At 46.6% G+C, this 24,967-nt stretch overlaps 1 protein-coding gene across 2 annotated transcripts; it reads right to left on the bottom strand.

Annotated features, from left to right (window-relative positions):
- Positions 1 to 997: 997 nt before the first annotated feature.
- On the bottom strand, positions 998 to 24,070 carry HHIPL2 (HHIP like 2). Of its 2 annotated transcripts, XM_045455690.1 has the most exons (9): positions 23,707 to 24,067; positions 19,861 to 20,513; positions 18,833 to 18,976; positions 15,940 to 16,271; positions 15,025 to 15,151; positions 8,928 to 9,073; positions 4,924 to 5,005; positions 2,788 to 2,870; positions 998 to 1,615 (listed from the first exon to the last, which is right to left on the bottom strand). In XM_045455690.1, the coding sequence occupies exons 1-9, from the start codon at positions 24,007 to 24,009 to the stop codon at positions 1,251 to 1,253; spliced, it is 2,235 nt and encodes a 744-aa protein (XP_045311646.1). In that variant the 5' UTR covers positions 24,010 to 24,067; the 3' UTR covers positions 998 to 1,250. The 2 variants fall into 2 exon arrangements, with proteins under 2 accessions (XP_045311646.1, XP_045311647.1); XM_045455691.1 differs by lacking the exon at positions 2,788 to 2,870 and having other exon boundaries at positions 1,443 to 1,615; positions 23,707 to 24,070.
- Positions 24,071 to 24,967: the final 897 nt, after the last annotated feature.

Raw genomic sequence — 24,967 nt, 5'->3', positions numbered from 1 at the left:
GTTAGGTTAGCCTACAAATAAAGATTGCTAAAGGAAAAAAATGGAATCTGTTTCTTTGGATCTAAAACAAATCTATGCAGGTTATGGAAAGCATATCAAACACAGTGGTTACATGGCCTCTGAAAGCCCTCCATAACCCCGGCATTTCACGTTTTTGTTCTCTGTAAGCCAAATTGCCAACACTGTTCTGGATGATTTGCAGATTTGAAGAACTTCTCAGAGACGGGGATCATTTCCTCCCTTAACTCTTTTACTCCTCAAATACCCGGGTAAGAGCTACCAGCCCTCGCTGAGTGCCCTACAGGGTGGCGGGTGCACAGGGTATTGACAGGGGTGTTGGCTCCTGTCCAGCTGAACAGTCCCCCGTCCCCTCCCTGCTGTGGTCTAGGGCAAGTAGCTTAAGCTCACGAAGAGTCACTTTCCTCCTCTTCAACAGAACATTACATGGCAACGCATAGGAAGAAAGGTTTTGAGGTTTCAGATAATGTATATAATCTTGGCACATAATAGGTACTCAAAATGTAGTCACGTTCATTCTGCTATTTGCCAGGGCAAATTAGTAGGTGCCAGAGTTCCAGAACATAACCTGTCCTTATTCGGTCTGTGAGCTGCAGCCTGGGGCAAAGGACAGGGACAGGCTGGAGGGTCTTTCCTTAGAAATATGTCTTTTCAGGGGCGCCTGGGCAGCTCAGTTGGTTAAGCGTCAACTTCAGCTCAGGTCACGCTCTCACGGTTTGGGAGTTCAAGCCCCACGTCGGGCTCTGTGCTGACAGCTCAGAGCCTGGAGCCTGCTTCGGATTCTGTGTCTCCCTCTCTCTCGGCCCCTCCCCCACCCCTGCTCTGTCTCTCAAAAATAAATAAATGTTAAAAAAAGATTTTACAAAAAGTAGTATGTCTCTACAGCCCTCCTCCGGGACCTGGGGTGAGGTCACACTGATGGAGCACACCAGATTTTTTAATGCCAGACAAACATCCAAGAGATCAAAGGATACATGTCTGTCCGAGCAAGTATTGATTTATTACTTTGGGTTGTAGGCATTTGTAAAACAAAAGACATCCAGTGGGAGTCCAAGGAGGCTTACAGACCAGTGGGCACAGTTAGCCAGGTGCACTGGCAATGTGGGATCGGGTCTCTCCATAAAAGCAGACAAGGAGCATCCGTTCAGATAGCAAGAGTGGAGAGGACAACCACACCGGCCCTAAGTCAGGCTCCCTCTGCCTGCCCACTTCTGACTCCAGCTCCCATCCACCTAAAGCCCAAGTTGAGCAGCAGGGGCTCCCATGGGGCGAGTCGATTCTCCCCTGGCACGTCCCCCGGCCAGCGACCCTGACAGAAAAGGCCGACGGAGACTTCTGCCGGCTCGGCTCTGCCTGACCCTGCCACTGTGGCTTTTCCGCCTCATCTTCCTCTTGCCCTGGGAGCCTGGGGACCACACTCTGGCTCTCTTCTTTGTCCCAGGCCCTCGAAATGTCTTCCTGCTGCTTGTGGGAGAAGCTGGCTTCCTGGAGGGGCCTTTCAGAGATGAGGTCCCGACTGGCCGAGAGGCTGAGGTTGCATTGGACAATTTTCTAGCAGCTTTCTCCGACTGCTCCTTTAGCAAGTCCAAGACTGTCTCTGGGAAACGAACATTTGTTTAGTGAGAAACGGAAGTCCTGGAAAGTGGCTCTAAGGGAAACACCACCCAGGGGGGCCAACATGGCGGAGAAGTAGGGGGATCCGTACTTCCCGCATCTCTCAAACAAAGAAGGGCTGAAGCCAAAGGACTTTGAACCCCAAGAGTTTGGGAAGAAAAGAGACTGAGTCTACCAGGGAAACATCCTCCAGGAAACCTACGACTGCATGAGGGTTCTTCAATATACAGTCTTTAGATGGGCACCTAGCTGGTTCAGTGGTAGAGCATGTGACTCTTGATCTCAGGGCTGTAAGTTCAAGCCCCATGTTGGGTGTAGAGATTACTTAAAAGTAAAAGCTTTAATATATATATAAATTCTTATATTTTTTTAATTCCCTTAACTGGCCTTGATCTAAATATATTACTTTTTTAATAGGGTCACTCCAGTGATTCATGGCTCTGGAATAGTGCCCTTAAGATAGTATGCCTCCTGGGGCACCTGGGTGGCTCAGTCAGTTAAGAGTCCAACTTTGGCTCAGGTCATGATCTCATGGTTCATGAGTTTGAGCCCCACATTGGGCTCTGCGCTGACAGCTCGGAGCCTGGAGCCTGCTTCCGATTCTGTGTCTTCTCTCTCTGCCCCTCCCCTGTTCTCTGTCTCTCTCTCTCAAAAATAAATAAAAACATCTTAAAAATTAAAAAAAAAAAAAAGATAGTATCCCTCCTCTATAAGTCTTTCCAGAATCCCTACTCTACTCACTCTCAGGGTCCCCTCAGTCTCCTGGCCATTATACCAGAACCTCAATGCTATATTTATTTCTTTATTTGCCTACACTACATTTGCCTGAGCTCCTACAGGTCAGGTTCACTGCTGTAGCCCCAGGGATTAGCACGGTGACTGCCGCAAAGTCAATGCTAAGTGAACGATGCCCAGTGAATGACTGATGAGTGGACAGAGGACAACAGGTCTCCTCAGAAGCAGGTGCCACCCGGTATGCATACTCCAGTCTACAGAGATGTATAGACTGAGCCACGAGTTACACTCCTCATCCAGAGCAGAAGCCCTCAGTGGGGAACAGACCTCCCACCCTGGGAAGACTGGAGCGTGTTTGCAGAGGGCACTGTGCCTGCATCTCAATGCCAAGGCCTGGGCCTGAGACAAAGACAGACTCACTGGCGAGTGGCCTGAACCGGACCCGCTTACTCCTGGTTTTCACCGGCACTGCCTTGTACTTGCACTTGCCTGGCGGTGCTCGCCTAAAAACAGATAGAAAAAGTGGGGACACAAGATTCTGAAGATGGGACCAGGAAATCAAGGTCACCAGAAGGTATACATTTGCAAGAACTGGATTCAGCTCTCCTTTATCCATGAGGATGGGGCAGATGTAGGAGAAAATACAAGATGAGCTCAGATAGGAGGAAGAACAAGGATACCACAGGGACACCAGGGGCTCTTGGGACAGAGGGTAGTGAGGGGGTCAGGGGCAAGGGCATGATGACAGATAGAACTGGGTTCAAAACCTGGGGACCATGAGCAAGTAAACCTTGATATGTATCAATTTCCACATCTATAAAATTAAAAAGTAATAGTATCTATCCTCACAGGGAGATCAAATACGAGCTGTGTACTTGGCATACCATCAGTGATTGATGTCACTTTTTTTAATTTTTTTAACATTTATTTATTTTTGAGAAACAGAACAGATCATGAGTGGGGGAGGGGCAGAGAGAGAGGGAGACAGAATCCAAAGCAGGCTCCAGGCTCCCAGTTGTCAGCACAGAGCCTGACGGGGGGCTGGAACTCACTGACCTCAAGATCATGACCTGAGCTGAAGTCGGACACTCAAATGACTGAACCACCCAGGCAGCCCGATAAGTAACTTTTAAAATTATTTTTTAAATTTATTTTGAGAGAGAGAGAGAGAGCAAGTTGGGGAGGGGCAGAGAGACAGGGAAAGAGAGAATCCCAAGCAAGCTCCACACAATCAACACAGAGCACAGTCTGATGCAGGGCTCAAACTCACAAACTTAGAGATCATGGCCAAAATCAAGAGTTGGTTGTTGGCTGCTTAGCCGACTGAGCCACCCAGAAGCCCTAAAATTATTTTTTAAGGAGATTTAAAAAGAGAAAAAAAGGATACTTGGAACAGTGCCCCGCACATAACAAGTGCCCCACAGATGATGATCATGATGGTGGTGATGGTGAGGGCTCCTATCCCAGGCCCCCTCAGGCTGGCTGTACCTCAGGCAACGTAACTTACCTGAATACCCTCACAGATGGGAAGCTGTGTTGTGGCTTTTGCCCGATCAGTTGGTTAGTCTCTGAGCCAGGTCGGCAAAAGAGCAGAAGTAAACGATATTCACCACCAAGTGAATAAATACTGCCAAAAGGGTCAGGTGGACACTAAAGGCACTAAACAACCAGTTTACGACACTTACCTAGGACCTTGAGACCTCCACCAAACCCAGGGGACGGGGCAACAGTACTCACTCAAGGGGTCACAAGTACACACCCAATGGGGCGCCTGGGTGGCGCAGTCGGTTAGGCGTCCGACTTCAGCCAGGTCACGATCTCGCGGTCCGGTAGTTCGAGCCCCGCGTCAGGCTCTGGGCTGATGGCTCAGAGCCTGGAGCCTGTTTCGGATTCTGTGTCTCCCTCTCTCTCTGCCCCTCCCCCGTTCATGCTCTGTCTCTCTCTGTCCCCAAAATAAATAAACGTTGAAAAAAAAAAAAAAAAAACAAGTACACACCCAATTGTCAGATGATCCCAGACAGAAGTTTCCAGAAGCATATCAAAAAAAAAAAAAAAAACAAAAAAAAAACAAAACAGGAGCCATAGATCTAGACCTGTCATCCCAGAAAGGCTTGAAATCTTCATTTCTAACCACAAAGAGACCATTTCTCAAATATTTCATAAATTCTACAGACACGTTGGCCTACACATTCGTTTGCCCGATCTGCTTTTTATCTACGGCACAGATTTGCTTCATTGATCATTTCTGGTAATTCCTGGGGAGTCAGGACTATTTTTATCATCTGCCATGAAGATAAGGGCTGATAGGAATGCACCAAAGATGGGCGCTGGGTGGCTCAGTCGGTTGAGCACCTGACTCTTGACTTTTGGCTCAGGTCACCATCTCGTAGTTCATGGATTCAAGCCCTGCATTGGGCTCTGCGCTGGTGGAGCCTGCTTGGGATTCTCTCTCTCTCTCTCTCTCTCTCTCTGCTCCCCCCCCCCCAAAATAAATAAATAAAAATAAATAAAACTTTTAAAAAATGCACCTAAGAAGGAAATGAGACCAAATCTCACCTTGATGGGTCAACAAACTTGTAAATAGATCCGTGTGGTAGGTAGGCACTCGGGTAAGAGGTGGCCAGGAAATAGAGCTCCCCTAAGGACACAGAAACACACAATCAGGAACAGGACGTGAGGCAGGGCTGAGACACAGAGCTGGGTGCACAGGAAACCGTCCACAGGGGGTGGAAGCCCTGAAATGGAGTGAGCCCCAGGAAGGGAACCCCAGAATCCTGTCGCTGGGCCTTCACTGGATTGTGAGCTCCCCAAGGAGAAAGTCCTTCTCTGAGTCCTCAAAGATTAGCTGAGAGTGTACCCCAACAGGGGTACATTTCTGTTTACATTCACTGGACCAAAGGTTTCCCCCTTATCTCTTGGCTGTCAGAAACTTCACCTTAACCAATCTCCATTTCCTTCCCCATCTATTTACTACTGACAAGGATTCTCTGTGGAACCCCGAAATAGCGATCTCCAGGCTAAGGACCATTTATTAGTCACCTCACACTGCCCCTTCTTGAGTCCACGGGCGCCTCTCCCCACCAGCCCTGCCTCACTTTTCCACTACCACCTTCTTTCCTTGGCCTTTGGGTCCTGCGTTTCCCCCGGACCCTCCCACTCTTCAGTCTGTCCTCCTGGCCTTCTCCACACCCCCCAGAAATCACCCCTACCCATGGTCTCCTTCACCTCTTTGAGGAGGAGCCCTTGTCCCTCCCATTTCCTCCAGTGTGAACACTCTCCACTCACTGTGACTACCTCACTGTGCCTCTTCTCACGCTTACCTGTGAGGGACAGATAGGATAGGGTTGACGAGAACAACAACGTTGGCGTTGCAGTCACCTGAGTTCTGAGAACACCATTTGCTAGACATTGTCTTGGGAAAACTCTCAACCTGTGTAACCCTCACGTGACCTATTCATTTGTACAATGGGGCTAATGATCCCCCACATGACTCTTAGGTATTAAATTAGAAAGCGATGATCAGCCATTACTCCTTACACCGTAATATTTGTGCCACTGCCCTGGATTGCCCTCTCAACTTCATGGAAGTAAATGTCTACTAAACCGCAAACTGGAAAAGCCTAGAACTTTAGAGAGCTCTGAGTTATTTCAAGAAAGTTCTTCCTTGAATTTGTGGAGGATGGTGACCAATGTCTGTCTCGTGCCGGATGTGAGGCTTACGGTCTTCACAGAGCACCCCCTACAGCTGCCTAGTGGACTTTGGATTTTGTGTGCTCACGAACTATTTTATCATCTTGCCCTACAGCCAATTTGCCTCCTCTGATTGGATATCCCGGGCACTTTCCATTAGACAAAGGAGGTGTCTACCAAGGGTCTGCCTGTACACGGGGTGCCCTCATGCAGGAGTCCCTCGCAACCACACCTGCTCTGGCTGAAAACCCCACATTGCAGCATATTCTCTACACAATATGTAAATTATATGTCCTAAACATGCCAGAAACCCCCCATTGTATTTTTGGGGGAAAACAGTGCTAGAAGCGAATTTCTGTAATTTTTTTAAGTTTATTTTGACAGAGACAGAGAGAGAGAGCACATGCAAGCAGGGGAGAAAAAGAGCAAAAATCCCAAGCAGGCTCCATGCTGTCATCGCAGAACCCAACTCCGGGCTCGATCCCACAGACCATGAGATCATGACCTGAGCCAAAATCAAGAGTCAGACACTGAACCAACTGATCCATCCAAGTGCCCTCCAACTGACGATTTAAAAAATACATTTTAGGACAGAAAAGAACTATACACACAAAAAAACTATAATATGCCACGTAAAACAAAATGCATGTGATGTAAATTTATTGCAAGCATTAGTTCTTCGACCAGCCCTCTTGAGAATGCACTTCAGTGACCGACATTCAGAGATCCAGCCCATGGGGACCCAGCAACGGGGGCGCCCCGTGCCCACCCCACCCTCCATGGTGGCCAGCTGTCAGCTAGAACATCTGGAAAATACCGCCACAGTGGAGGCAGAGCTCTGGTTCAACCCACAACGGCGTGTCTACAGCTGGTGACTGATAACAAAATAATGACATACTCAGATCTAAAAAGATGTCCTTCAGTGGGAAAGGCTATGGCATGAGCAGAAAATCTGAATCACTCCGTACAAAAACACAAGAGCAAGCAACTCTGGAAGAAAATAAACTTGCCTTGAAAACAGCCCTCCTGGCTTCAAGGCCGCCTTGGGCAAGTCTGGCTTGGGAACACCCTGGCAAGTCCACTCGAGGAAATTCAGCCAAGGACACTTAGTCTTGTTCGCCAGATGTACCGACTGGTATTCAAACACTGCCTGTTTTCCTCCTGCGAGAAGCTTACAGGCACAGCAAACCAAGCCGCCAAAGCCACGGTTTCTGAGGCCTGAAAAGGAGCCAGCCGCAGGAGACAGCAGCCCGGAATGCCAGGGCAGGCCCGCCCCCGGGGCTCTAGCCTCTGGGAAGAGGGAGCTCTGGCCTCGGAGGACTCCAGCCTCGCTGGGGCATCAGCCTCCAGAGGCCCCGCCAGGCCTGTGGCTTTCCCGTCGCCCTCTTTGCACCGAGCACCATCCTGCCGGTCTGTGGTTTCTCTCCTCTTGTATATGTTTGGACTTCCAATTTGGAACTCACTTGGCTCTATTAAGAATGCTTGAATCCTCTAATATATCCTCTGCCACTCTAAAATATTCATCTCAAACTATTTCTCATACGCTAGGAAAAGGTCCAGGAGCTGACTAGATTTCTTAGCGTCTTGCTCAAAGGAAAGTCTTGCACGGCCACCGTAGGGCTCAGAGCGGGAAGAAACCCATTACTGAGGAAACCTGCAAAGCTCTGGTTTTCACTCACAGAGAATCCCAGGTCTGGAAGGGGCCGAGAGACCACTTTCTTCTCTTCCCTGACTCCGAGCATGGCTAGAGGCAGTGCCCAATACCAGAAAGGTCACAGGCCCTGTTCTCCTCACAAAGTAACATTTTAGCTTTCAAAATGTAACAAAGCATAGGTAAAGCTGAAATTCAAAATCCATTTTCTGATTACAAAATTTGGGGAAATTTAGTAGAGCTGAGTCTCTCTCCGTCTTTGTGTCTCATAGGTGCCTACGCGTCTGGCTTTGCTGATGCCCTTAACAAAGACCTTGTCTGTCTAGCGAATGGCCTCCCACCTAGCTGTTTACCCTTTCCCCAGGTCTCTCAGGAAAGAGATTCTCCCTTGCACACTCCCAGCAATTACCCCCACAGGCTCCTGGCAGGGTCAGCAAAGAGCACAGCCGGCCGGGGGCCCATCACCACAGGCGCTCTCTCCCAGGCAGCAACAGCAGGACAAATATCAGTGTCCACGTGGTCTGCCCCACGGCTGGCCCTGTCCACCTTCCTGTGACTGCAGATTAGAATGAAATCAGGGAGGGGGACATGAATCTCCTTCATGATCAAAAGACCGGAGTGTAAACCTTGATTTGCTCCCCCCGCAGTCAGTGTGGGCCCCAACCAAGAAGGGGTAGGTTCTGTTGCATATTCGGTCTGTTGCCTCACTGGACAAATAGGCTTAATAATTACATCGTGGTGGTGTTGCAATTACTAAGTAACATAAAAAATGTAAAGTGCTTAGGATGGTATCCAGCACATTATAAAAGTTGACTCAGTGGTAGTAAAAATAGGGGCACCTGGGTGGCTCAGTCGGTTAAGCATCCAACTTCAGCTCAGGCAATGATCTCACGGTTCGTGAGTTCAAGCCCCGCATCAGGTTCTCTGCTGTCAGCACAGAGCCCGCTTCGGATCTCCTGTCCCCCCGCCCCAACCCTGCCCCCTCCCCGAGCATGCATGTGCGCACTCTCTCTCTCTCTCTTAAAAATGAATAAACATCTAAAATAAAATAAAATAATTAAAAAAAATAAATGGTAGTGAAAATAGAAGGGATGGTTGCTACTTAAATGAAAATAATAGTAACTGTAATAATAATTATTATAATAAATGTTTAGCTCACAATGCCCGTGATGATTTAAGTTCCAGTAAGCAGAAACAGAATAACCCTGTATATTTTTACCTGCTTCATCTTCAGCAAAAGAGATGATAAATTTGCTGTAGGTGCTGATCAGCCCTGGGAAGGCACAGGATTCAGTGCTGCCCAGGCAAATGTCCTGTTTCTTCCATTTCTTGGTTTTCCTATCTTCCTGCAAAGCCATAAGTCGACTAGATGAAAAATAAAACCTTTATTATAGGAATCCATATTTTCACCCTGCAGATATTTTTCCTCCTGGAAACAAAGAATCTCTGAGTACTAGCACTGAGTCACCCATAGGAGATCAACACCTAGCCTCTCCCAAGAATCAAAAAGCTATTTCGAGATACCTTGGTCACCTGCTTGTGCTAGATGGAGAAGCTCATCTTCTCTTCTAGGAGGAGTCTGGTGCTCAGTAAAGGCTGCATTACTACAAAAGACTAATGTAATTTCTATTAGTTTGCAACCTTTGGCTAGTTGCTCAACTAGCTAAGCCTCAGTTCCCTTATCTGTAAAATGGGAAATGGTAATAGAATTTACTACGGACAAAAGTTGCAAAGGTTAAGTAAGATAATATACATGAATATCTCCCCAGTGAGCTGGGCATATAATAAGTGCTCAAAACTTGTAGCTATTTTCATTGTTATCATGTCTATGGAGTAGCAGGTAGGTACTTTAATATCCCTCTATCATCTATTTGACCTAAAAGCAGGGTTTTTTAAAAAAGGAATATGGGTATATCAGGGTTTCACATGAAACATTTTATGGAAACAAGACATGTTCAACCCCAGGTGATTCTGGTGCATATGCTTCGACTAAGAATCACTGAATATCAACCAAGTGATACGTAAGCAGACGGAGTTGTGGGGAAAACATAAAGAACAATTAAATCCCAGAGATCTAACAAGTGATGATAAAAGAACTAACCAATTACTAACTCTACCCAACCTCTGGAGCCAAGAATTGCAGTATGACAATATTACCATCCTTCCTAATGAAGATGGGGGTAATAAGGACCAGATTTACCCTCTCATCTTAAACACTCAAAAACCTAGACAAAATAGAATGACAATTTTTTAAGTTTATTTATTTACTTTGAGAGAGAGACCAGAGGAGGGGCAGAGAGAGAGGGAAAGAAAGAGAATCCCAAGCAGACTCCACACTGTCAGTGCAGAGCCCCACATGGGGCTCAAACCCACAAATTGTGAGACCAAGACCTGAGCCAAAATCAAGAATCAGACACTTAGCCAACTGAGCCACCCATGTGACCCCTAGAATGACAGTTTTTTTTTTTTTATTTTTTTTTTTCAACGTTTATTTTATTTATTTTTGGGACAGAGAGAGACAGAGCATGAATGGGGGAGGGGCAGAGAGAGAGGGAGACACAGAATCAGAAACAGGCTCCAGGCTCTGAGCCATCAGCCCAGAGCCTGACGCGGAGCTCGAACTCACGGACCACGAGATCGTGACCTGGCTGAAGTCGGACACTTAACCGACTGCGCCACCCAGGCGCCCTGAGAATGACAATTTTTAAAAGACCCTGGAGGGGCACCTGACTGGCTCATTCAGTAGAACATGTGACTCTTGATCTCAGGGTCATGAGTTCAAGCCCCACATTGGGCATGGAGCTTACTTTAAATAAAAAACTAAATATAAAAGACATTGGAGATCAGACAACAAAGGGCTATGTTCCCTATGAGATGGGAAATAAACAAGGTAACCCCCTAAAATTGTCCCAGTCTACTACCTTGAAAAAGTTTCCAGCTTGAGGAAGGAAAACACAGGCAGAGCCAGCAGACTCTTTGAGTTGAAAAGACAGGAAGTTGAAAAGAGTCCAGGAAGACCTATATAGGAAGAGTATGCAGGACAGATATCGGAGAAAAGAGGGAAGCACAGAGAATAGGCTCCCGAGATCTGCAAAGTGTCCCCCTCAAGTATTCATCAGTATACTTAACAGCACATACATATGAAGAAACTACTTAAATCAGGGGGGAAAATTAGAAAGAAAAGCACCTGGCTCTTATTCAGGGTCAGGCACAGTGTAAGTATAATTCACAGGGCACTGAAAAGAATTTGTAGGAAAATCCTGCCTCGGTATTAAGGAATAGATAGTTCCAGAATAAGTACCACATTGGTTCTACATAACAAATATTAACAGCAAGACTTGAAAGGATCAAACTATTTCCAAGTCACTTAACTGTGTCCCAGAACAAAGCTCAAGAATATTTATGGACATACAAAAAATATTCAGCGCCCGCAACGTTAAATTTACAATGTCTGGCATCCAATAAAAAATTACTAGGCGGGTAAAGAAGGAGGAAAATACAAACCATAATAAAGAGAAAAATCAATCAAAACTGACAAAGAATTGCCACAAATGTTAACATTAGCAGAGAAAAACATTAAAACAGTCGTTTTTACTATGATTCTATATATTCAAAAAGTTGGTAGAGGCATGAGAGATACACAAAACACCCCAATCAAGTTTCTAAAGGTAAAAAATTCCATCAGTGCAAACACTGGATGGAATGAATGGCAGATTAGACATTGCAGAAGAGAAGATTCATGAACTGAAGACATAGCAATAGGAACTATCCAAAATTAAACACAAAAAGGAATAAAATTTCAACATGTATAGATCGTCAGTGAGCTGTGGGAAAACTTTAAGCAGCCTAATCTACACATAATTCGAGAAAAAAATGAGAAGAAAAAACAGGGTGGGGAAACAGAAAAAATATTTGAAATAATTATAACCAAAAATTTTCCAGATTTGATGTAAGCTATAAATTCACAAATCCAAGAAGTTCAACCAAATCGAAGCACAAGAAGAAGAAAACTACATGAACATATACCATAATGAAATTGCACAAAACCAGTGATAAAGAGAAAATCTTAAAAGCAGCCAGAGAAAACATGGCAGATTAAATATGGAGGAACAAATTTAAGGATGACAGCAGATTTCTCATTGAAATTAAGACAAAGCAGAAGATAATGAACAATATTTTTAAAGAATTCAAGAATGGCTCCTGGATGGCTCAGGCATCCCACTCTTGAAGTCAGCTCAGGTCCTGATCTCATGTTCATGGGTTTGAGCCCCACATCTGCACTGAGAGTACAGAGCCTGCTTGGGATTCTCTCTCTCTTCCTCTCTCTCTGCCCCTCCCCTTCTCTCTCTCTCTCTCTCTCTCAAAATAAATAATCTTAAAAAAAAAAAAGAATTAAAGAAAAAATAGGTCAACATAGACTTCTATACCTAGGAAAAATATCTTTCAAAAACAAAGGGGAAAAAAGACACCAAAAGCGAAAGGATTCATCACCACTGGACTCATTTTTCAAAAGATGTTAAAGGAAGTTCTTCCAGCATTAAAAAAAAAAAATTAAAAAAAAAATTACATCTAATGGAAATATACAGAAAGGAATGAAGAGTATTGGGAATGGTAACTATATTTGTTTCTTGCCACCACTGTCATACATTACCACTACTTGGCTTAAAATAACCCACATTTATTCTCTTACAGTTTTGGAAGCCAAAATCCTGAAGTGGGTTCCACGGGGGCAAAATCAAGGTGCTGGAGGCTCTAAAGGAGAATCCATTTCCTTGCCTTTTCCAGCTTCCAAAAGCTGTCCTCATGTCTTGACTCACAGTCTCATCATACCACTTCTGTTGTTGACACTGACTTCTATCTCTTCTATCTTCAAATTTCCGTCTACCTCCTTCTTCTAATGATATCTGTGATTACATTTAGGACCCACCTAGATAATCCAGAGTAATCTCCCAAATCATAGACAGTTTGTTTGTGACCACAATCAACCTAAATTATAAATCAAACAGCAGAAAGATCTCAGGAAATCTTCAGATATTTGGAAATAAATAACACACTTCAAACTAACTTGTAAGAAAATAAGCCAAAGGGAAATTAGAAAATATATTTAACTGAATGAAAATGAAAACACAATCTATTGAAATTTATGGGATGCCATTAAAGCAGTACCTGAGGGGAAATTTGTAGCACTAAACATACGTGTTAGAAAAGATTACAGTGTCAAGTCAGTGACCTCAGCTTCCATCCCAAAGTGGTATAATGTTATTTGAGTGTGGACTTGGATTAGTTGTAAATGTATATTGCAAACTCCATGCAACCACTGAAAAAGGAAAAAAAAAAAAAACTATGAGTGATGTGCTATTAGAGTGGAGAAACGGAATTATGTAGAATGCTCAGTTAAATCCACAAAAGGTAGAAAAAGAGTGAAAAGACAAAAAATAGGAACAAAGAACAAGGGCAACAAATAGAAGGCGGTAATAATTATGGTAGATACTAATCCAACTAAATCCATAACCACTTTGGTTTCTTTTTTTTTTAACGTTTATTTACTTTTTTTGAGAGAGAGAGAGGGACAGAGTGCAAGTAGAGGAGAGGCAGAGAGAGAGGGAGACACAGAATCTGAAGCAGGCTCCAGGCTCTGAGCTGTCAGCACAGAGCTCGACCTCACGAACTGTGAGATCATGACCTGAGCTGAAGTCAGATGCCTAACTGACTGAGCCACCCAGAAGCCCCACCACTTTGAATATTAATGGTCCAAATGCACCAATTAGAAGACAGAAGAAATAATAAACAAACAAACAAATAACAGAGATCGCCCGAGTGGATCAAAAACCAAGACCTGACTATACGTTGTCTATAAGAAAACATTAGGCCTAGACGGCTTCACTTGGAAGAAACATGTAAGGAAGAAATAATACGTCTCTTTCACAAACTCATCCAGACAACTGAAGAGGAGGAGACACTCTCCAAATCATTCTATTAAAGCCGGCGTTACCCTGATGCCAAAATCTGGCAAAGATATTCCAAGAAAGAAAAACTATAGCTCACTATCCCTTCATGAACACAGATGCAAAATTTTCAAACAACGGGCTAGCATGTCAAATCCAACAATATGCTGAAAGGATAATACATCATAACCAAGTCGTGTTTCTTCCAAAAATGCAAGGGTGCTTCAATGATTTAAAAAAATCCATCAATGCAATCCATTATGTTAATAGCTAAAAATGAGAAAACCACATGACTTTCTCACTAGATGCAAAGATGCATTTGGCAAAACACAACACCCATACCTAATACAAACTCTCAGTGAACTAAGAACGGACAGGAAACTTCCCCATCTGATAGAGGACATGTATAAACACCTACAACTGACATCATACTCATTGGTGAAAATGGAATGCTTCCCCCACTTCTATCCAATGTTGTACTGAAGGTGTAAGACGAAGCAATAAGTCAATAATAAAAGGCTTTCGATTCAGGAAAAGAAAAGTATCTATATTCATAGGCAAAATGATCTTCTACATAGAAAATCCAATAGAACCTACACACACACACACACACACACACACACACACACACACATTATATATATAACAAATAGATAATAAATATAAAATAAATATCCGGAAAAAAACTGGAAAAGCCAAAAATAGGAGAATAGATGATTAATTTGTGGTATATTCATGCAATTGAATATCACAAAGCAATGAAGGGGAAAAACTACTGATACATGTGACAACAGTGATGAATTTCACCGATATTCTTGAATGACAGAAGACATATATGTACAAAAAAGAATACATATATATGATTCCACGTGTATTAAGTTCCAGAAGCAAAATTAATGTGTGATGGGAGTGGTTATCTCTGACTGATGTGCTTCTGTGTGTGTGTGAGTGTCAAGGAGAAAGGAGTGGTACTGACAGGCAATAGACAAGAAGGAAATTTCTAGAATGATGGAAACGTTCAGCATCTTGACACAGCTACAAGCGCATAGATTGTAAAACTTTATCCAACTGTGCTCTTAGAGATTGCATCTTACCACATGTAACTTAAATCCCAATAAAAATGTTAAAATTTAAAAAAACGAAAGGAGGGGTGCCTGGGTGGCTCAGTCGGTTGCGCGTCCGACTTCAGCTCAGGTCATGATCTCACGGTCTGTGAGTTCAAGCCCCGCATCAGGCTCTGTGCTAACAGCTCGGAGCCTGGAGCCTGCCTCAGATTCTGTGTCTCCCTCTCTCTCTGTCTGCTCATGCTCTGTCTCAAAAATAAATAAAAATATTAAAAAAAAAAAAAAGGAGATATTAATCCTTTCTTACCCACTCATGAAGTCCCCAAAGATGTAGAGGCCATTGAGATTTGGGGATTCACACCCACGGTAGACATATCCTCCGGTGACTGACTTCCCCACTGCATGGCCATAAGCATAGATGGGCAGAATGTCATCTGTCCAGGAACAAAGACAACGTCGTGGCTGACACTTGATAACTTCGAGGAATAAGTTGGGGCTTTCTAATGCAGTTGCCTGACTGAGTGGAGAACACTTTATCTCTTGGTCTTTGGTAAGGCCAAGAGAATCACATTTATTTTTCTCAACACCAGCCACGATATTGGTGAGCTTCCCATGTGACTGGTCTCTGCATGCAGAGAGGAAGCCGAAAATTCCCCCACCTATGAGGCAGTGATCAGGTAATCGACACACCTAAGTTTATCCCCTAGGTTGACATGGCAGATACTCAGGTTTAAGGATTTGAAAAACTTGTCTGTAAAGGGTCTGTAAGACTCCTTTGTAACCTAGAGGGACAAAAAAAGATTAAACACTGGTGAAGCACACCTTGATTATTGATGTTTAGGGATTGTATATGGAATATGGCACCTGAATGTATCTGGAAGGTCATTTCAGTGGGCTATTCCAATTGGGAAATAAATTAAAAACATACAGCCACCAATTTGCCTCTGTGAGTGGTTCTCAAGATAGTATGCCTGAGAATCATGTGGGTAATTTATTTAAAATCTCGATTCCCAGGTCAATCCCGCTCCTTCAATCCACCCAAGATTCAAATGCGTTAGGTTAACAAACATCCAACATGCTCCTGGCCAACACTACATCCTGCAAGACAGAAACAAGGGCACCTGAATGACCCCCCTGGTACAGCACATTCTCAGGTTCTTTTCCCCCACCTCCACGTCCAACCCCCTCAATTCATTCAAGAAATCACCCACAAGCTTCTCACCCAAAGAGGCATTGTGACAAAGTTTTCGGTCATAACATTCAAACCCTTCCTTTGCCCTCCAGCCATAGTTTCCGCCTTTCACAATGAGGTCAACTTCTTCAAACCTATTCTGTCCCACGTCCCCACAGAACATCCGGCCTCGGCCCCAGCGTGTGACGGGGTCCCCTCGGTCCACGGCACAGCGCCACATGTTTCGGATCCCGTAGGCATAGACAGCAGGGTGGGCCCCTGGCTCAGCAACAAACGGATTGTCGCGGGGGACTCGATACCGCCTGCCATCAGAGCCTGCCCCGTTCACATCGATCCTTAACACTTTCCCCAGCAGGGAACTTCTGAAAGAAAGAGGGCCGGGAAATAGGCGCAGATTAAGTACCCGGAAACGGGACTGCTGGATCATCTGCTGGTATTATTTGTAATGTGTTTGAAGAATCTCCATACTGTTTTCCACAGTAGCTGCACTATTTTTCATTCCCAACAACAGTATGCAAAGTTTTCCATGTCTTCAGCAACACCTGCTGTCTTTTGGAAGGGCGGGGGTAATAGTCATCCGAATAGATACGAGGTGATATCTCATTGTGGTTTTGATTTGCATTTCCCTGATGATTTGTGACATTGAGCATCTTTCCATATACCAGTCGAACATTTGTTTACAAGGGGAGAAAGTTCTAGAGATCTGATGTACAACACTGTCCCTACAATTAACAATATTGTATTTACACTTAAAAAGAATTTTTAGGGTGTCTGGGTGGCTCAGTTGGTTAGGCGTCTGACTTCAGCTTGGGTTATATTTCACGCTTCATGACTTTGAGCCTAACATCAGGCTCTCTGCTGTCAGTGTGGAGCCCACTTCAGATCCCTGTTCCCTGCTCCCTCTGTCCCTCCCCTGCTCATTCTCTCTCTCTCTCTCTCAATAATAAACATTAAAAAAATAAAATAAAAATTTTCGTTACAGTTAAAATCTTTTAAGAGGGTAGATTTTGTGTTAAGTATTCAAACTTTCAAACTAAATAAAATAATAAAATAGAAAATAAGGTAAAATAAAATGGCACAGGACCAGAGATCGCCCGGGGGGACCTACTGATAGTCGATGCCAAACAACTGCTAGGAGTCACATGGGGAGACATGATTTTATATACACACATGATATTATATGTGTATGTGCATGAACTGATTATATGTGTGTGTATACACACACACACACACACACACATATACGGTCACGTCTATATGATATATGTGTATATGCAAAATGTTAAGACTTGACAGGTTTGGGCTCACAGAGAACTACTAGGCAAAAGTTTGATGTGACCCTGGCCCATGTAACCCAGAGCAAGGAAGCTGTAGTTTCCATTTTTAAAATGTTTTCGATGGAATGGTTTCTCTCAGGTTTGGTTTAACACCATGAATTTTTTTTTAAGTTTATTTATTTAGAAATAGAGACAGTGCCAGTGGGGGAGGGGCAGAGAGAGAGGGAGGGAGAGAATCCCAAGCAGGCTCCACACTGCCAGCACCGCGATGTGGGGCTCGAAGCCACAAAGTCGTGAGATCATGACAGTGGGGCCAAAATCAAGAGTCGGACGCCTAACCGACTGAGCCACCCAGGCGCCCCTGGATTTTTTTTTTAAGATGAAACCTTCACGAATTTGCACTCATCCTTGCCCAGGCGCCATGCTAACCTTCTCTATAGTTCAATGTACGTGCTGCCGACATGGGCACTAATAGCATGAATTCCTAAAAGGGGCTGGTTCTGTTCTTCCTCATATAGCACTGTGGTCATAGAAAGAGCTTTTAGAGTGGCTCTGAGGGCAACTGTGGTCTCTGGGACTCCGTTTCCACATTTGTAGAGCAGGGAAAAGAAACACTAGCTTGCAGTGTGGTTACAATGTAAGGGTTAAGGGAGGTATCTTGCATGGAGCATGGAAGGCAATTCCCCACACGCAGTAAAGGCATTTGACAGATGTTAGCTCTTGATTCTTAGAACTTTAATATTTTATGAGTAGGGATAATGGGACTCAAGTACTCGCTGGTGCAAAGGATCACATGACTTTTATCTAGGGCAGCAGGACCCTCATTGGGCTCTCTTGCACCAGATTGTCAGAGTATAAATTCTGGTTCTGCCACTTACTTGCTGTGTGGCCTTGGACAAGCTACTTGACTCCTCTCTGCCTCTATTTTCTGGGCTGTGACATGACTATCATAATACCTACACTTCATAGGAACCATCCATCCCGTAAGTATTTCTGAAGTGACCCCCACTCCAGGCACTCTTCTAGGTGATGGGGATACATCAATTAACAAAATAGATAAAAATTCCTGCCCTTGTGGGATGTTAGAATTACATTCTTTTTTTTTTTTAATGTTTATTTATTTTTGAGAGAGAGAGAGGAAGAGAGAGTGCAAGCAGGGGAGGGGCAGAGTGAGAGGGGGACAGAGGATCCAAAGTGGGCTCTGTGCTGAGAGCAGAGAACCCGATGTGGGGCTCAAGCCCCCAAAACGCGAAATCATGACCTGCGCCAAATTCGGATGCTCAACCAAGCCACCCAGGTGCCCCTGGAATTATGTTCTTAAATACACACAAGGTATTCAGAACAGTACCTGACACACAGTAAGTATTATGTGTGTCGAATATATATATGAAACATTCTGAACTCGTCTCTGCATAGCATTTCTGAGAGTTACATTCTGAGTGCATCCATAATATTCCTTACCACAAAGCACGTGTGCCTGAAATTTATAGGACAGAAAACCAATTCTTCCTCCCACTTGCCTCAACAGAGGGGGTTACATCTTGCAGTAGATGATTTGGATGTGACCCTCTATAGACTCCATCTCAGCAAAAACGTACCAAGGGCTCACCCTAAAGGGGGTGGGGGGACAGATCCAACCAGCTTACTTGTTCTGAGCATTTCCAAACTTGCCGAAGGGATCCCCGGCCTGCCCTCCATCCCCGGTGAAGATGTACAGGTAGCCGTCCACACCGAAAAGAAGTTGTCCACCGTTATGATTTGAGGCTGGTTCTTCTATCTCCAAGATGACTCTGGAAGGAGAAGAAACCGTGCATGAGGCTTTGATACAAACTGAAACTGCATCCTCTTGAGAGACCGAGAAATGGCTGGTCCCATCCAGCCAAGACCTGCTTCAGAGTTTCCAATGATCACAAAGCTTGGAGCTCTGAGACACCCCTTCTTTCCCAGTATGACTCCTTCATGGATCATTCTTCTTTCAGATCGTGATTTCATGAGCTGCGGACACAGCCAGGGTAACAATCACTCTCTTGGGGGGCTCGGCCTTCCTCTCTGCTCTACCAGAACTCTTAACCCCTTCCTTTGCACAGCCCAGCAGGGATTAATCAATCAGTTCTCCGAACTCTTTTCGATCCCCCAACCTGGCTATATGGGAAAAGAGAGAGAAGGCAGAAAGGAAAGAAGGACAGAAGGCAGAGTGGTAGGCTGGAAAGCCCATGAGCTTGGAGTCAGAATTAAGTGCTTTATCTGATTGGGCATCGATATATCTATGGCCTTGTGCCACAGCTTCCTGTGAGGGTAATTCCCACGTTCAAGCTAAAGGGCCTGGAATCCAATGGCCACACAATAATCAGAGGCCACTATTACGTTTAATATATTGACTTGATCTATAATCATTTCCCAAGCCCTGGTGGCTGCTGGCCATTGCTTACAATTCTGTAAAAACAAGCAAGCATGGTTCTGATTAGGTAACTCTAAGGGATGGCTACACGCCACAAAGACCCTCGACTCAGAAGCCTAACTTGTCTGTCCTTATTATTCAACAATGACTCCTTTGTCAACATTAGAAGCTAGTGGCTCTGAAACCAGAAAAAGTTCCCTCTATCGCCTCAGAGGACAGACTGGCATTATTTTGGGACACCGCCCAAAGTTGCCCATTCTCATGGGCACATCTCACCTTTCTGATTTGGGGTCGGCTTTGTTGGGATCAGCCCGAGAAACCTTCATCTCACTGATCCGGATCTTTTCTACCTTCTTCTTGCCCAGACGTGAATAATAAATGTAGAATCTGCGGTTGCGGCGGAATCTGGGATGGAAAGCCAATCCCAAGAAGCCTCTCTCATCCCCTACCCACGGAGTAGTCAGTACGATGTTCTTGAGGTCCAAAAACGGTTGTTCCAGGCGACTCCCGTCAGGCAGATAGACCCATACCACCCCCACCTGCTCGGCCACAAAGAAGCGACGGGTGCCGTCCCCCGCGTGGACCATGGAGACGGGGTTCCTCAGCCCGTTGGCCACCTCGGTCAGGCAGAGCTGGAGGCAGCCCCGGCCGTCCTCAGCCACCACCCCCAGGTTGCGGTTGAGATGGTCATTCCTCAAGACGTTAGGGAAGCAGTAGTCCTTGTCGGGAAGGTTGAGGAGGTGACAGAAGTGGGCACTATCCTTTTCCCGTGTCTCCCGGAGGCGGCGGTCATTGGTCAGTAGGGAGATGGCAGAGTGGCACTTCGAGTGGAAGGCAGAGCAGTAGTCGGAGCAGAGGCCAGGAAGGTTCCGGAGGGGCGTCTGAGGGTTCTCCGCATCGTAGAGATGGGCTGCGTAGGGTGAGCACTCCTGGAAAGAAACAGAAGCCCAGCTGGTAGTCGGACTGGCCACAGTGGGGCTGGCCCCAATTTGTGAGCAAGCAGAAGGAAAACAGTCTAGGACAGAGTCCGGATTCTGGAGTTTCTATTACCAGCTACGGGTAAAGCCCTTTCCTGGGGCCACATTTTCTAGCCAGTTAGTGCTTCTGGAAGGCAAAAAGAGGGGGAAATATTTCTCGCCCGCTGTAACTGTCTTTAGCATTTTAACTTAGTTCTTGACCCTGAAAGTTTTAGTAAGTGGTGGACTTTTTCTTTCTTTCTTTTTTAAAGAGTACCAAATTTCTTGGGGCGCCTGGGTGGCTCAGTCGGTTAAACGGCCGACTTTGGCTCAGGTCATGATCTCGCGGTCCGTGGGTTCGAGCCCCGTGTCGGGCTCTGTGCTGACAGCTCAGAGCCTGGAGCCTGTTTCAGATTCTGTGTCTCCCTCTCTCTGACCCTCCCTGTTCATGTTCTGTCTCTCCCTGTCTCAAAAATAAATAAAACATTAAAAAAAAAATTTTTTTTTAAATAAAGAGTACCAAATTTCTCCATCTTTCCCTTTAGTATAAGTGCTGTATCTGCAAGGTTTTATGTCTTTATCCAAATCTGAAGCAGTGTAGCAGAAGTTTCACATTTGTTAATCTGGGTGTTGGTTTTCTGTGCTTTCCTGTGTGGTTGAAATACTTTACAGCTAAAAATGAAATTACCAAAATGGACACACAATGTTATCACCCCCAGAAATTAGGCATCTAGCAATTTCCTCACTTATTTATTAAAAGTCTTGGGGCGCCTGGGTGGCTCAGTCGGTTGGGTGTCCGATTTGGGCTCAGGTCAGGATCTCACGGTTTGTGGGTTCGAGCCCCGCGTCAGGCTCTGTGCTGACAGCTCAGAGTCTGGGGCCTGATTCGGCTTGTCTCTCTCTCTCTCTCTCTCTGCCCCTCCCCCCTCAAAAATGAAAACATTTTTAAAAATTAAAAAAAAAATCTTTAAGTGCTGGGTCGCCTGGGTGGCTCAGTCAGTTGAGCATCCAACTCTTGATTTTAGCTCAGGTCATGATCTCAGGGTTGTGGGCTGGAGTCCCAAGTCGGTCTCTCAGCTCTCGGCACAGAGCCTGCTTGGGACCCTCTGTGTCTCTCTCTGCTGCTCACAGACTCTCTCAAAAATAAATAAGCATTTAAAAAATTAACAAATCAGGATGAGAGAGCAGTGAACAAAGCGGGCTGTGAGCCGCTCACCAAGGGACACTCATGCAGAAATTTAGAGTCTGCACAGCTGCTTCTACTCAGTTAGCTCAGGATATGGTTTCTCTATTAAGGAAAATAAGGCCCAGGAAGAGGTCCCCTGGAAGTCTGACACTGCTCTGGGCACTGGGGACTGGGAGCAAGAAACACTGAGGCTTGTTCTAAAGGAACCTCACCTGCCCCAGGGCAGGAAACCATTAAGGAAATGGCTTGTGCTGTTGTGACTCTGCCTTTGGTAAATATGATCAAAAGGGCAGGAGACTTGGAGCCTCAGCCTCTAGATTTGTGCCCCCAGCCCTGTGGCTGACCTTAAACAAGTTCTTTAAAACTCCGGACTTCTCCAGGTGCCTGGGTGGCTCAGTCTGTTAAGCTTCTGATTCTTTTTTTTTTTTAATTTTTTTTAACGTTTATTTATTTTTGAGACAGAGAGAGAGAGAGCATGAACAGGGGAGAGGCAGAGAGACAGGGAGACACAGAATCCGAAACAGGCTCCAGGCTCTGAGCTGGCAGCACAGAGCCCGATGCGGGGCTCGAACTCACGGACCCCGAGATCATGACCTGAGCCGAAGTCGGCTGCTCAACCGACTGAGCCACCCAGGCGCCCCAAGCTTCTGATTCTTGATCTCTGCTTAGGTCATGGTCTTATGGTTGGTGAGTTCCAGCCTGCTTGGGATTCTCTCTCGCTCTCTCTCTCTTCCCCTACCCCACTCGTGCTCTCTCTTTCTCTCTCTCAAAATAAATAAACTTAAAAAAAAACAACACATTAAAAAACCCTCCTGTCTCCTTACCAGTACAATGGGGGTCAGAACAACTTCCCGCAGAAGCCTTTGCTGGGCATACACCGTGTGTGCGGAAAGAGGAGGGGCTGGGGAATTGTAATAAATAGACTCACGTAGGTTATTCAGATTCCTCCAACGCCTAAAACAGGAGAGCTGCTGAATTTGGCTTTCTGAGACTTCACCCAATAGGGAAAGTGGGAGGATGGGGAGGGGAGGGTGGAGACATCCTTACCAGGGGGTCTCTTGGAAATGAATAGTCTTAGTGCGGCTCCTAAGAGCCCGGCTTCTGCCCCAAACGGCTGGAGTTAAATTCTCCTGGAAACAGCGGAGGGGTGGTGCCTGAGGTCGGAGACTGCAGCCCTGGGCGATGCCACCCAGGCTGGCTGCTGTGTCCCCAGCACGGGAGTTGGGGCAGCCGGTGCGCCGGGGAATGGTGGCAGTGGGAGAGCCTGTACCTGCGCCGACATCGCCCGGGAGGGTGTCAGATGTCAGGTCTGCAGGGGGGCTTCCTGCCTCTTTGCCCCCAGCGCATTATTACAGCCCCCACCCCCGCACCTTTCATCTGCTCTCCAGTGCGACTGTCCCCTGCACCCCGAGCACCTCTCTCCAGGGTCGGTGCGTGCAGGCAGCACCGGCAGGGGGGGATGCCCGCCAGGGACGTGCACTCTGGCCCCCGGAGAGCCCGGAGAAGGACTCTGTGAGTCCTTGCCTCCCGGCTCCACGATGCTGGGGAGGGCCCCCCACCACCCTACCTCGCCACCTCCATCATCACCCCGAGGCCCCCTGGCACAAAGGACCCAGACGAGGACCCCAGCAGGTGCCTCCACTCCCTCCACCTCCCCCCTCCTCCCCGTAACCACCATCTGTACGTGCTGTGCCCCGCTCCCCGAGCAGTGCAGAGGGACCCAGACAACGCAGCCCTGAGAGCTCCATGAGGGACACCCACCTCCTCCTCCTGTGTGACAAACCAGGAGGGCCAGCAGACCCCAGGGAAGACTCTTGGAGCCCACCCCAGCACCCCCTGGCCTCAGTGCACCCCCGCAGAGAGGCAGATGTCAGGTGCCCACGGAGCCCTCCACCCAGGACCCACGCCACCAAGCCCAGCACCCCACACTTCGCTAAGCCTCCCCCCCTCACTGCGCTGAGGGGTTAGGCTCAGGCCCACCTGGCAGAGGATGTCCTTAATATAGCCACCACACAGCTCGTGGCCCTTGAGGTCAAGGTAATCCATGATGACCCTGTACCGGGCAGCAAGGCGGTGGTCCTTCTGCTGGTCACAGCAGCCGAAGGACTCATAGTCTGAGCAAAATTCGAGGTGCAGCAGGGGCTGGAAGGGGGGCCCATAGTCCAGGCACTGGGGGTGTCCCTGCAGCAAGCCCACCTGGCCCAACAAGAATGTGAGGCAGAGGTGGAAAATGCCAGAAGAGGTGGGGAGGCTGGGGACCCGGGCAATAGATGTCCTCAGCATTCTGGGCTTGGGAAGTCTCAGGCTGCTGTGTTGGCTCAGGTTGGCTCCCTGCTGTGCACTAGCTCCCTCCCTCTCCCCACCCCCAGGCTGTTTTCTTCCTTCCTCCCCACCCCCCCCCCACCTCCCCCCACCAGGTTCCCTGAGGTGGTTTCTGAGCAGTGTCCCTTCCGCGGTCTGGGTGGCCAAGTGTCTCTGTGAAAACAGTGAGAGGTGTCCCTGCCCCTTCCACCCCAGACACGAAGCTGGTGCCACGTTCTGCCCCCTACTGCTGAGTTATTGGGGTGCGTGGCTGCTTAGGAAGAGGCACAATGATGTATGTCCTTGGCAGGCGTGCTGTGATTCATTAAAACTGCTAAGAATTCCTGCAGTGGGGGTCTGGGGGGCGGGCAGGAAATTCACAATTTGTTTACAGTTTCTTCACAAGCTAGAGACCAGCACATATTATGTGGTTCCAGACGTCAGACTATGAAAGGGCAAGATGCGAGAGAGGTCCTGTAGTGCTGAATGGCACCCACTGGACCTCGGGTGTGGATCTGGGAGGATAGGGGGGTCGGTAGGGGGAGGCAGGGGGAGCTTATGGTTCCTGTGATCCAGACAGCTCTATATTTGCCGTGGCTGGGAGAGAGGACATTCCATGAATCTTGGATCCACAGCAAGGAGTAAGAAGAAAGGAGACAGTGAAGGAAGCGGGGAGTGTGGCCTGGTACAAACAAGGAGTCGGCAAGGGCTGTTGGGACAGTGTCTGTCCGGTTGGGACAGTGTCCTCGGGAGGCACACAACACCGGGGGTCTTTATTTTTGCCAAGTCCATACCTGCTCTCAGGGCACACTTCCCCACTTAGTTTATGTTTCAACATTAGCATTTAAGAATGTGTTTTGTTGGGGCGCCTGGGTGGCTCAGTCGGTTAAGCGTCCGACTTCAGCCAGGTCACGATCTCGCGGTCCGTGAGTTCGAGCCC

The sequence above is a fragment of the Leopardus geoffroyi genome, chromosome C3 (assembly GCF_018350155.1).
Source record: "Leopardus geoffroyi isolate Oge1 chromosome C3, O.geoffroyi_Oge1_pat1.0, whole genome shotgun sequence".
Classification (NCBI taxonomy): Eukaryota; Metazoa; Chordata; class Mammalia; order Carnivora; family Felidae; genus Leopardus; species Leopardus geoffroyi.
The sequence above is the reverse complement of the archived record's forward strand: the minus strand, read 5'-3'. Positions and strand labels throughout refer to the sequence as shown.

Bases quoted from the DNA above. Each gene is read 5' to 3' on its own strand.
- HHIPL2 (XM_045455690.1), bottom strand. From the start codon at position 24,009: ATGCTGAGGACATCTATTGCCCGGGTCCCCAGCCTCCCCACCTCTTCT. The intron at 5,006-8,927 runs GTAAAAATATAC...CTGTGTCCTTAG, and splicing joins TTTTGCTGAAGATGAAGCAG to GGGAGCTCTATTTCCTGGCC. The intron at 2,871-4,923 runs GTGAGATTTGGT...ATCTGTTTTTAG, and splicing joins AAGTTTGTTGACCCATCAAG to GCGAGCACCGCCAGGCAAGT.